At 43.6% G+C, this 12,116-nt stretch overlaps 1 protein-coding gene across 1 annotated transcript in view; it reads right to left on the bottom strand.

Moving 5' to 3' along the window:
• Positions 1 to 1,129: 1,129 nt before the first annotated feature.
• The window catches only part of LOC142994289 (laminin subunit alpha-3-like), a 41,911-nt gene continuing 30,924 nt past the window's right edge, over positions 1,130 to 12,116 (bottom strand). Inside the window, exons 46-77 of the mRNA XM_076145047.1 lie at positions 11,945 to 12,096; positions 11,498 to 11,608; positions 11,293 to 11,404; positions 11,026 to 11,199; positions 10,727 to 10,923; positions 10,519 to 10,635; positions 10,157 to 10,311; positions 9,897 to 10,038; positions 9,717 to 9,816; positions 9,512 to 9,628; positions 9,244 to 9,414; positions 8,991 to 9,142; positions 8,699 to 8,893; positions 8,439 to 8,587; positions 8,180 to 8,342; positions 7,954 to 8,081; positions 7,610 to 7,754; positions 7,415 to 7,510; positions 7,140 to 7,303; positions 6,939 to 7,056; positions 6,706 to 6,846; positions 6,467 to 6,597; positions 6,205 to 6,339; positions 5,980 to 6,100; positions 4,255 to 4,388; positions 3,945 to 4,125; positions 3,696 to 3,851; positions 3,452 to 3,617; positions 3,173 to 3,327; positions 2,974 to 3,067; positions 2,718 to 2,837; positions 1,130 to 2,410 (exon numbers count right to left, since the gene is read on the bottom strand). Of these exons, the coding sequence (XP_076001162.1) occupies positions 2,265 to 2,410; positions 2,718 to 2,837; positions 2,974 to 3,067; positions 3,173 to 3,327; positions 3,452 to 3,617; positions 3,696 to 3,851; positions 3,945 to 4,125; positions 4,255 to 4,388; positions 5,980 to 6,100; positions 6,205 to 6,339; positions 6,467 to 6,597; positions 6,706 to 6,846; positions 6,939 to 7,056; positions 7,140 to 7,303; positions 7,415 to 7,510; positions 7,610 to 7,754; positions 7,954 to 8,081; positions 8,180 to 8,342; positions 8,439 to 8,587; positions 8,699 to 8,893; positions 8,991 to 9,142; positions 9,244 to 9,414; positions 9,512 to 9,628; positions 9,717 to 9,816; positions 9,897 to 10,038; positions 10,157 to 10,311; positions 10,519 to 10,635; positions 10,727 to 10,923; positions 11,026 to 11,199; positions 11,293 to 11,404; positions 11,498 to 11,608; positions 11,945 to 12,096 (4,538 nt within the window). The 3' untranslated portion in view covers positions 1,130 to 2,264. The remainder of the gene's footprint in view (positions 2,411 to 2,717; positions 2,838 to 2,973; positions 3,068 to 3,172; positions 3,328 to 3,451; positions 3,618 to 3,695; positions 3,852 to 3,944; positions 4,126 to 4,254; positions 4,389 to 5,979; positions 6,101 to 6,204; positions 6,340 to 6,466; positions 6,598 to 6,705; positions 6,847 to 6,938; positions 7,057 to 7,139; positions 7,304 to 7,414; positions 7,511 to 7,609; positions 7,755 to 7,953; positions 8,082 to 8,179; positions 8,343 to 8,438; positions 8,588 to 8,698; positions 8,894 to 8,990; positions 9,143 to 9,243; positions 9,415 to 9,511; positions 9,629 to 9,716; positions 9,817 to 9,896; positions 10,039 to 10,156; positions 10,312 to 10,518; positions 10,636 to 10,726; positions 10,924 to 11,025; positions 11,200 to 11,292; positions 11,405 to 11,497; positions 11,609 to 11,944; positions 12,097 to 12,116) is intronic.

Genomic DNA, 12,116 nt, shown 5'->3' with positions numbered 1-12,116 from the left:
TCATCATCAAGGACGCGGACCAGCTGGTCGGACTGATCACTGAATTTTTTTTTGATTTAGTCTACATGACGCATTCACGTTCAACCAAGATGACCGAAGTGAGAGAGCATATACAGTAGAGAGAGAGAGAGAGAGAGAGAGAGAGAGAGAGAGAGAGAGAGAGAGAGTTTTCTCTGCAAAGTTTACAATCACATCACTCGTTCTGTGATTATCAACTATTTGTGTTTCATTTGTTTCATTCATTCTCGTTGTTTTCATTTCCTTTTCCTGTGGAATAGTGCAAATAAAAGCTTAGTTATTGACAGTGGAGTTGGATGAGCTCACTGTGATCAGTATTCTGGTGGTGATAGAACATGCACAACAGACATCTGGCTGACTGGTTTCTTAAATGCCCTAAATCAGGGATGTTGGCCTGCCTTTGAATTTTGTTATAATATTGGCGTATAAGTGTTTTTTGGATGCGTTTTGGAGATGTTTGTTGCCTGGTGAATCACACTGTTCTCTCTCTTAGTGCCGACGTGGAGGCCAATAATTCATTGAGAGCTGAATTTATTTCTTTGTTGATTTCCCTCTATGTGTTGTTATTAGCTGTAATTGTCACTTCTGAGGTCCACCTATTGTCTTAGAGGGGGAGGCTGGGGGGGTTCAGTTTTTCAGAGGACCTTTTCCCTATGATGAAACAGTTCTGTGATGGTGGGCGTGGCCTTTTCCTGGATGACAAGGCCACCCTAGTGCATAAGGGGTCACTGAGTGTGAAATTGATTTACTGGTAGTCTTACTGTACAACCTGTTCTCGCCTTCACAGTCACCAGATCATAACCTAACTGACAATAATAGGGGAAATACTGGAATGACATATCCTCAAAACTATGATTGTTTATTTATTAGAAGAACTGTGTTCCATCCCTCCAGTAGACTTCCAGAGACTTGACAATCCAGCCAAAGTGCATTGAAAATATTGTGGCAGCTCATGTTTGGGCCAAGACTCTTTATGTTTTTCCTTAAACTTGTCACTTATCTTAAATGCAGTGGATCTGGATATTTATTTTCTAACATTAAATGAGATCTATTATAAGAATATTGATTATGTTTGTTTAATGTTTCTCAGAAGAAATGCAAAACATGGAAATATTGTGTTTTAATGCAATAACTGGATGCAATAAAATACATCTCATGTTCAACATATGGAACAAGTACTTATAAACAACTGTAATCTGACGGATTATAAAATGGTTCACAAATGAATAACATCAGTGGTCACAAGACAGGAATGCATGTCAAAATATGTCCAATTATCATGCATGTTTCTTTTCTTTCCACACATCTGTTTGCACAAATGTACATGTAAACACCAACTGGCAAATGAAAATACAGAACATGCATTTTGCCTCATTATTTGGACTAAATGGTCCCAAACATGACATGATCGGAATTTAGGCTAATTTAGGCTAAAAACATTGTTCCTCCAACGGATACTGCAGATACTGTTAACTGACATTCACAGCCCCTCACAATCTCCATGCATGTAAAGGAATGCATAATGGAAAAATGAGTTCAGCAACACAATATGAGTAAAATGAATTGATTTCAACACTATAAATCAATTCACATGCAGAATTGTACATGTTGGCACGTCGATATGAAAAAGAAACAGTTTGGCCACCCATGTAAATGTCACTGAACCGAGCACCACAGGGCGACCTGTAAATCTTATGCAAAGCTTTTACAAAAACAAATAATAACAATCAATAATAATGCCAATCAGGGTTAAAGCACCATCACGAGTAGCCATAGTCGTTTGTCCTGTTAAAGTGCTGCGTCGCTCCTGCTGCAGGGTGGATATACACAGTGCTGCAGCCACAACCAATCACAACCATCATCAGTAGCATCTGATTGTTGACAGAGAAAAATGTGAGCCGACATTAGACTGTAAAACAGCTGATTGAATGCGAGAGATAGTGTTGTAATATATCATCATCACAAAATAAATACAGATATGTTAGAACAGAGCAACATATATTATGATCCTGTAAGCTGCTGCTCTTACACACACACACACACACACACACACACACACACACACACACACACACACACACACACACACACACACACACACACACAACCCCTCCATACACACATTGAAACACACTCTCATTATATATACATTATTACACACATTCTCTGTCTTGGTAACAGATTGCACATGCTTGCCGGTGGACATGGTCCCAAGTTTTGGTGGTGACATAGTGAGACATCATTGGTCAGCCCGCTGGACATTCTTTGAGGTTGACTGGACCGAAAACTCCAGACATCCTGTCCAAGGAGATGGGTTCACCGTTGATCCGCATGTCCTGGATGCAGCCCACGAAGGACGAAGTGACGGGCAGAGACTGCAGCAGGGCCGTTTCTGCAACAGAAAGGCACACAAGTCACTCATTCATTCTGACTAATAACTCTGTCTATTGATCTGTCTTGATTGTAACTTTTCATCATTTGAAATGGGCTACGTCATTTCTGATCACTTCATTTCATTATGCACTTCAACGCTTCATCCAAAATCTTTTAATGACTGTAGCAATAAACAAACATAAGCATTCATACTATCTAAAATGGTGCAACAGATTTATGTTTTTAAGGATTCCTTCTATATCATATTCTTGTCAACATTTATATTGACAAATTCTTAAGGTTAAACTAAGTAGATTTGCTCTCACCAGGGATGCCTCCCACATAAAGCGGGTCTTTGGTCAAAGCAGCAAGAGACGATGGTGGTCCAATCTTGTAATTGTCCAGCGTGTCCACATGCAGTTGCACCACGTTTTTCCTCTTGATTACTAGAAGAAAACATATGGTAAGTCAACAAATGCATAAACAACTGAGCGGTTAGGTTCAATTCCTGATAGGATTAATGCAACAATAACTTAACTTTATACTCGGTATGTCACTTATGAGATGACATAAGCATTTTACCTGAAATTTTATGGAAAATCCCATCACATAATGTAGCTTTGGGCTGCACTGAGACCATGAACTCTCCCTCTCCGTTGTTCACTTGTGCAACTACCTGCAAGTGAGAACGTGTTCAAGTGCAGTTCTTCTACTGAGAGGTACAACAAAGAGATTTGGTTTCGTGAGAAGTTACAAGAACACTTATTTCTCTCCAGCTCACCTCTCCTCTAAGCATGTAGACAGTGAGATAGTGGCCCGGGGGTGCGCCATGTCGGGTCCGGCCAGTGCCGCCGACATACAGCAGGAGACCAGTGGGACTCCTTGGACGAATATCAAACAGCAGCTCAAAGGTCGGGCCCACAGCAAAGGACTCGTCTGTAAGTATAGAAAAAGCATGACGCCATCGCAGACGCTACTGTCATCGCTGTTTTGCAACGACTGAGCTGCCATCAAAAAGGCCAATGCCTCAGAGAAAAGGCAATGAGAGTGGTGTACTCACTGACAACAACGTGTCCTCCATTCCCTGAGAAATAAGCTGCTTTCTGAGTCAGGCCCTCGAAACAGGGGCCCGCGCCATGATTTGTGGTTGGTTCTGACATCGCCACCCCATTCATTTTGAAATTGCGGACACAACCTGACACACTGTGTTTTGGCAGGTCCTTCCACTAGAAATACAAATAAGATCAAATAAAGAAGTATAAGACATCATAATGAATGTGTATATGCGTATGTGTGTTGTTTACCTTTAACTCTTTGTGGAGGGATTCAGGGGCACTGCCCAGGTACAGAGGTGACACAAAGACCATGGATGCCAGCTCAGAATTTGTCAGCTGACCATCCTGGGCTTTGATTCCATCCACAACCAACCGAAACTTCTTCCTCTCCAAACTGAATATGATCTACGAGCAGCACATTCATCGTAAACATAATTGTTTCTATTTATAATGTAAAGTAACTATTCATAATACTACAATAAGAAGCAGTCTACTGACCGAGTGCCACTTCCCATCGTTGTACTTCTCCCTATTAAAGATCTCCCTCTCTCTGCCAACAGACAGTCTGATCCTGCCCTTGGACATGTACAAAGCAAGGTGAGAGCGCCCCCCTTTGGTGGCAACAAAGAAGAGCAGACCCTCAGGAGAGCGAGTCCTAACATCAAGAGAGAAGTGGGGCCTGCGGAGGAAGAATAAAATAAGTGTAACTGCTGGAAACACACTGAAATTATAGATTCTGCAAATCTGAGCTTGCACGGATTCATTGTAGTGTTCGTGTGTGTGTTATTGCTGTTAACAGTCCCCTCACTTGGACTGCAGGGCCTGTGGAGGGAGGGTGTAGCTCAGGCTGCTGACGGGACCCCCCATGTGGTAGGCATGTTGGAGCACGGCTGGCAGTGCACATTCTGACACGCTGTCATTTACTGCTGCCATCACACTCTCCTATAAAAACAGCAAAAACAAACAACAGAGACTCAGCTCGAGATACAAACGTGGAACGCTGTGAACTCGCACTCCTCTGGCAAATCTCCAGACCGACTCCACGCCACAAAGCTTCCATAATCTATAACAACAAACGTGTCTGCGTTCGTCGTCATCATTCGTCATTCGTCTCCTGTGATATTAAATGCAAGTGGATCTTGTCTTCCAAAAACAGTCACCATCCTGCAGGTCGTAGGTTTATTAAAGGGACTACATCGAATTAGAACTTTCTATTCGTAGGGGTGATTTTAGTTTCGGAAAGGTTAACCTTAAAGCGTCACATGCTGAAATTGATGTGTGATTTGAAGAAGAAGAAGAAGAAGAATGAATGAAAAAGTGACTATTGTGTCACTTGGGTCCTTAATATGGATCCTTGACAGAGTTATTGCAAGAGTGTAAATAAATTTGTGAGCCCTCGTGAAACAGAGAGGGTGGAAGATAAATTGCATTACACACAGCACGTAGGCTCCCATATTCTAGATTGCTGTGGTTGCTTTGATTGATTTGTTAGTGTCAGCTGATTATAATAAATCATCTTTGTTGATTCGGCGCATTCATGAGTTATTACCACTCAGATAATCTGTGGTTGTTGATATGGCCTCACTGAGATTCTCCAATTTCAAAGGTATTTCACATTTACTGTAGCAGAAATGGTGATGGTGGTGGTGGGCAGTAATTGTGTCAAAGATGATGTGGTGTTAAATCTTCATAATGATTTGAAGAAACACAGAGTGGTTGTGCTTTTCACACAGAATGAGGATGGAAAGAGGTGCCATGTTCAATTTCACACTTATTATTTTTTGACAAATAAATAAGGTCACAGGCCGGAAAAAAGGTGGAGAAACCCTGATGTAAAATTGAACATTTAATACTATTGATTTGATAAATTTTCATATAGGAGTGAGATTGAATTGGACATGCTGGTGTTTGTTTCCATTAGATGTGATGTTACTGATAAAGAGTGCACATGCTTGTGAATGACAAAATGCTTTCACCACAGTTATGTGAAAGAAAGAGAAGAGACTTGAGCTGATTTCAGGCTTGTTATTCATATTACATGATTTGTTTGTGAGTAATGGAATCTTTCCAATAGAATAGACAAATCTGATGAGAAACAATACATTTAATACTTTTAAATACTTGTGATTATTGGAATGTTCATGCAACTGTTTTTTTTATTAAGTACATTGCAAATGCATGAGCTTGTGCAAAAAATGACATAAACATTAAGTCGCGAGTGTCCAGCGTTTTCATGTGAGAATCAGATTCTGGTCAGTATCTGCAGGTCTGAGGGCATCCGTCTTCTTTATCTCTGGAAATAAGGCAGCAAAACACAATGTAAACAATGTCAACTTAACAGAAACATGGTGTGTGTGTGTGTGTTGGTGTGGTGCAAATGTCTGTAAGGGAAGGTTTAGTTAATCAAAGTCAAGCTGATTTGCTTCGGAGAAAAAGCTCAGTTAGCAAGTCTTCACTTGTTTACACACTGTGCTTGCTGGAATTAAATTGATTTATTCTTCCTGCAGTATGAGGGCTGGAGTTGCGAGCTCACCTTCTTTGGGAGGCTGTCCACCATCAGCTGGGCGGGTCTGTCACCAGTGCACATGTCTAGCAGAACGTTTCCAGAAGACTTGAAGTAGCTGAAGTCCTCAGGCTCGTACTGACTTAGTGGCCTGGAAAAAGAAGCGGATGATCGATGACTTACATACATAAACGTCAATCTTACAATATACAAATATTCCGCAGCTAAATGATGCACAGTGTGAGAGTGGATTACCGTCTAGTGTAGAGGTTGGACAGGCAGCCTTTGAACTGGTCTTTTCCCAGAATGGTAGTACCACCAGTACTGGATATGGTAAGCCCGGCTCTATGCTCCTGACCCGCATCCTCATCATCAACAAGTAACTTAACACTGTGTGGAAATGAAGAAGACGTTTCTGCATTTAGTTGTTGATTAATTTGACCACAGACTTTATCAAAAAAACTAAAATGTGAAATATGGAAGGTGATTTAAATTTGTTATTAGGATTGTTTCATACCCTCCAGCACTTTTGGCAACCGTCAAATAATGCCATTTGCCATCCTGGTATTGCTTATTAGATTTCCACATCTTCAAGTTGAACGTGACAACCACGTAGCCACCGGCCAGTGCAATACTAATGCCATTGGCCTGGAAAATAAAATAAAATAATTAAGAGTTTTCGTCAAATCAGATATCAGAGACCACAATATGAAATTTCACAATAAAGGGACAGGAAGGGAGTTAGTTAGCACTGACCGCCTCTTTGTTCTGCAGAAGGAGACCCTCGTGTTCTGTGCTCTTAAAGCCGAGTGAGACGGTGACATCATTAGCCAGGCTAAATCCACTGAGGTCAGATGACAAGGAGCTCCCAATGTTTAACTCTGCTTTACGGGACGCCTGGAGGACAACAAAGACATCATATAGCAGTGATATAAATGGACAGGAAAAGCTTGAAACATGTACGCTCGTGTCAAGGTTTGTTGTCCTACCAGGGATTTTTGGGGACAACCTTTGCTGACGCCGACTTTGTCTACAATGGATCTGTATTCTTTATTCAGCTTCACGTTCTTGATGCAACCTTTGAATGGCTGCATGGTGATGTTAAACCTGTGAGAGGGGGAACAGAAAAGTGAGCACATGTAGCAGCTCCACCCGTACAGAAATTTAGGGCGAGAAAGTGCCAAACATACTTCTCTCTCAGATCTTGTGGTACACCACCGACGTAGTATTCCTCAAATTCCCCTTTGGTGAATTCAATTTTGGCCGTGGCTGCAGACTTGCCCCCCACACGGACGTCCATCTCCTTTTTCCCCCCAGATGACATAATGATGAGGATTTCCGCCCAGTCATCTTTCTGCAAAGAGGAAAGAGGAACAAGATGCTGTTGACTGAACTGGTTCAAGTATAATCAAATTATCGGACTCGACTGCTTGCGCACACACAAGTGAAGCTCTGAGTGACTTACTGGGAACATCTTGTTGTTATGAGTAGCTGGTGCTGAGAGCAGGTTGCTGTGTATATGGACGATGCCCCTCTCAAGCGTCAGGCTGTAGTATTTCTCCTACAGAGTCATAAGTATAGTATATTCTCACATCGAATCAGTTTGAAAATGCACCGAAAACTGAAGTGTGTTTCAATAACATCAGAGCTAATAACGTACCTTATTTCCTATGTAGAAGAGCAGACCGTTTTCTGAACGAGTGTTGACCGTCATACTGATGAGCATTGTGGTCACCACTTTATCGATGATCACCTTGGCATATCCGGTGCCTTCATAGAAGTCAGAATCCATCGGAGGTACATACCTGGACGGAGAAAGGGGCAAATTTACACAACCACGATTTCCCTATAGCATGAGCAACCATTACTAGTCTGTGCTTTGTCCTCGTGAATTCTCCCGTTCATCCATTAGTCTCTATATGCTCTTAATCCCAGCATGTATTGTGTAAACTCTCCACCAAAACCTAACATGGACTTAGATGAGCTTTAACTCTAATCACTTACCTCTTGCATGGAATTACCCCGTTGATATTTGTAGCATTTTGGAAATTATACAGACTGATGACTCGGTGATTGAAGGTGGCAAACTCGATGCAGCCTTGGTACATGGGGTAGTTGAGAGACGCCGGCGGCTGAGGGGGAAGCCACACAGAGGACGGCAGTTTTAAACCACATGAAACCACTCTGAAATATAGTCAGGACAGGAAAACAAACGTCTGTAGGGTCTCACAGTGAAGCTGGCAGGGTATCCTCCAACGTAGAAGACCACGTCACTGGGGGAAAGTTCCAGAAGGTTCTTCATCTGGGTCCCTTGGTTGCTGGTCATCTTGGGAGCGGTAGGTGTGACGGATGTGATGTCTTTGGTGAGGATCACCTTAGCATCTTGGTAAATTCTAAAAGGTGACACACGTTATATACAGTATGGGTACAAACAATGAAACTTGCTACAATTGTAGGAAAACTAGGAAAAAAATCAGGTTCTCTCTCACCTGTGAAGGTCCACTTTATCAAACTTGGCCGGCTCAGAATCAGACATGGTGATGTAATCGGTTTTTATTTCATATTCGACTCCGTTGAGCTTGTACACAGTGTACAGCAGGTTACCCCGCAGAGCCATGCCGATGTAGTCTTTAGAGGACTGAAATGAGAGAGAGAGGGCAAGAGAGAGAGAGAGAGTGAGCGAGCATGTTAATGCCTCACAGAGGTTTCCAATCAAAATGTCGATCTAATCATTGATTCATTCACTCACATCTTTGTTGCCGAGGTACAACACAAACATGTCTCCCACGCCACTGATCTGTCTGCGTCTGCGGAATCCGTCTCCTCTGCCCTTAGGTCTCTGGAGTGACAGGGACAACGCCGTGTAGGCCTTCAGATCCTCCAGATTCTTCGGTGGACGCAGCTCCACGTGTCCGTTGCCTTGGAACTTCATCGGGACCGAAATCTGGAGAGAAGACGTAGACAAATGATGTAAAAGGCCGATTTGTCGGTGAGCGAGGAAGGTTCAAGGGGAAAATGGTCATTGTAGTGTGAGATCGCACCCTGTTGGCTGCATCGCGTGCTTGCTCGATGAGTTCTTTGATCTTCTTGATGTTTCCTGATATGTTGCTGAGAGGTGAGAACTGAGACGTGAGGTTCACCACCTCGGAGATCTTATCGTTCAGAGATGGGATGGTCTTCAACAAGTTTTTCACTGTAAGTTCAGGACCAAAATGCACCAAAATTATTTACACTCAGTGGGCACATCAACAATGTAATGTGCATATCGAGACCAAGATGTTCTCGAAATATCACCTGATTTGTCCACATCCTCCAGCATGCTGTTGAGACTGGAGTCCACGGGAGTCACGCTGATCTTGGCAATCTCATCTTGAATGGCTTTGAGTTTGTCCATGGTGGTGCCGGCTGAGTCATCGGCTAAGGACGCCTTCCTCTTGGCATCATCAATCATCTTACCTATGTCGTCTGATTGGCAGAAATGAGGACATGGACAATGAGGACATGAACTTTGGCAGTGGACTTTGTTCCACTTTGATTCTACAGCGACTCCGTCTTTCTCTACCTCTCTTGATGCCTTTCAGTGCCGCCTGGGCGTCGAGCAGGTCTTTCTGCAGGTTTTTCTGCTTCTTGTCAGCATTCTTCAGGTTCTGCGTCACATCGGCGAGGTCCTTGGCTCTGTCTGTTCAGGAAAGACGAGAATAAGCGACTGAGCTTCTGGCTGAATGTTTCGACTGAATTGAAAGACTAAAAATCAGGCCTGTATATACCCAGAAGGTTTTGCTGTGCGTCTCCTGCAGCCTTCAGCAGGTCTTCGCTCTTGTCTTTCAAGAATTTGGCTCTCTGAGTTAGATTCTTGTCTTTGACATTCTGCAGGGCAAAAACACAGGTGAGGTTGTCGTTTATTTCCTGCCGGTAAGTGTGTACGGTCAAGCATGAGGTAAGTCTACCTTTAACGCGTTGTCTGCTGCCCGTTTGGCCTCATTGGCTGCTGCCTCAGCAGCTTTGATTGCTTCTACGATGTTCTTGTAGGCATCGATTGCATCTTTGGCGTTACGCACGTCAGAACGGTCGCTTGCGTTCTTCACAGCACTGGAGATTAAACACAAGATTCACAGAATACACACAATCAAGCAGCAGAAGCAGTAAAACACGAGTATACAAACATCTTTCAAATTCTGAAATGGCACAAATATGCCTTTTGACGTACTCTGCGAGTTCTTTAGCCAGCTTGGCGAGGTTCTTGGCGTGTTCCTCTGCAGACTCCACGAGGTTCTCCTGAGCCGCCGCCTCGGAGAGCTTATTCACCTTCTTGGTCAAGTCACTCTTGGCACCGTCCATTTGTGCCGCCAGCTGTTCGTACTCCTACAGGCGAGAAAGAACGACAGACGAGAGGACAGTAAGTTACACCGCACAGCAGGAAATGGCATCAGCTTCACCTCACCGCATACAAGCAACAACAGCGATCATTATCTGAGGCCACGACGTGTTAGGACCTGAGAGCTCGGGGATGGAGGACAGGAGATGAAACTATTTCTCTTCTATATTAAGAAAAGAACATGCAGGCTGTACCGTTTTACTGTCTGTGAGCATTTTCAGGAGATCTTCTGTTTTCTGGAGTTCATCCTCTGCCAACGCGATCTGGTCCTGGACGATCTTACGCTCTTTTTTTAAGTCATCAATACGTTTCTGTGGAAGAGCACACGGGTCGTTTCCATTAGATCACAGTTTAATCTTGATTCCTAATATCTGATTCGCTGCTCTGCTCATGTGCCATTACCAGCATGTCCTCGAGAGCCTGCGCGTTGAGTCCGTTCTGCGCATTGGCTGTTTTCACCTTCTCCACTGCTTCCTTCAGAGCATCATCCAGGTCCTTCAGCTTGGCCTCGTAATCTCTCAGATGGTCCCGAATCTTGTTTGCTGCCACCTCGTTCTGATCGCACTGCTTACTGACATTAGCTTTGACGTACTCCAGCACTGGTGATTGAGAACGGAACAGACGAAGGTTAATACCTAAGAAGTCCTTGCTTACCAAACAGAATATCCACTGATTCCGAGAGTGGTGGAGTGGTGTCCTACGTTTCTCAGCTTCTGTCTTTTCTGTCGCAGCGGCGGTTTTCTGAGGGGTGAAGTTCCTGTTCTCCATCTCCTTCACCAAACGCTGAGCTTCGTCCAGCATTTTAGCCAAGTCCTGGCTGAGAGGCTTATCACCGCTGACACTGCTGCCTGTCTCTCGCAGCTGGTCAAGCAAAGCTGTAATAATAATAATACAATTTACCAAATCCATTACGGCAATTTATGAAGTGGTAAACTTTACTGTAAACCAGATCATCCCTGGAAAAATACCTTGGATTTTCTTGAGCATGTCCCGGACCTCCGTGTCCAAATCCTTGGCCCTTTTGTGGGTTTTGTCAGCCGATGTCACCGCCTTGTCGGCGTCGGTCGCCCTCTTGGCCGCCTGTAAAAAACACGTGACCATGATGCATCAGCACGCAGTTCACAGCCATACGTTTTTCAAAGCATTTATCATGGATCATCTCTGGCACTCTACCTTGTCCTTGAGGTCACTGACGTCATCTTTTAAATTGTGCATGTCCTGTTCCAGCTCATTGACTTTGGGCTTCAGGTTGTTGATGGAAGTGCTGAATTTGTTGACTAGAATCTGCTCGGAAAAAGAAGAAAAAGAAGAGGAACGTAGATGTAACCTGAAGCCAAATGCAGATGCTGGAGGTTTTATAGCGAAGGCCGTTCAGCAGGAATGAAGATGATGACGGAATGAAACACAACAAGTCAGAACCAAGTCGAATGGCATCCAGTGGTGAAATCTCTAACTTGTGCTGACACACATATAAAAAGGCTTTGAGATTACTTATCAGCGGGAATTTGGAATGTTTGCATAAGGACACCCTTACCGATTCACGGGTACATTTGTGTGTGTGCGTATGTGTGTGAGAGTGTGTTTTTATGGCCATCAGCAGCACAGGGCTGTCAATGTTACCTTGGTGTCTGACACGGCCTTCTCCAGGTTCTTCAGCTTGTCTTGGGATGCCGTACTGGCTGATGCGTTGTCCAGTTGGGCCTTGATCCTTCCCAGCTCATCATCCAGCTTCTCCATATCATGTAGTAAAATCTGTGCACAGCTGTCACACTCTGCAAACACAGAACAACAA

Source organism: Genypterus blacodes, unplaced genomic scaffold (genome assembly GCF_046128005.1).
Source record: "Genypterus blacodes isolate CSIRO-AG114 ecotype Tasmania unplaced genomic scaffold, CSIRO-AGI_Gbla_v1 ptg000029l_1, whole genome shotgun sequence".
NCBI lineage: Eukaryota > Metazoa > Chordata > Actinopteri > Ophidiiformes > Ophidiidae > Genypterus > Genypterus blacodes.
The sequence above is the reverse complement of the archived record's forward strand: the minus strand, read 5'-3'. Positions and strand labels throughout refer to the sequence as shown.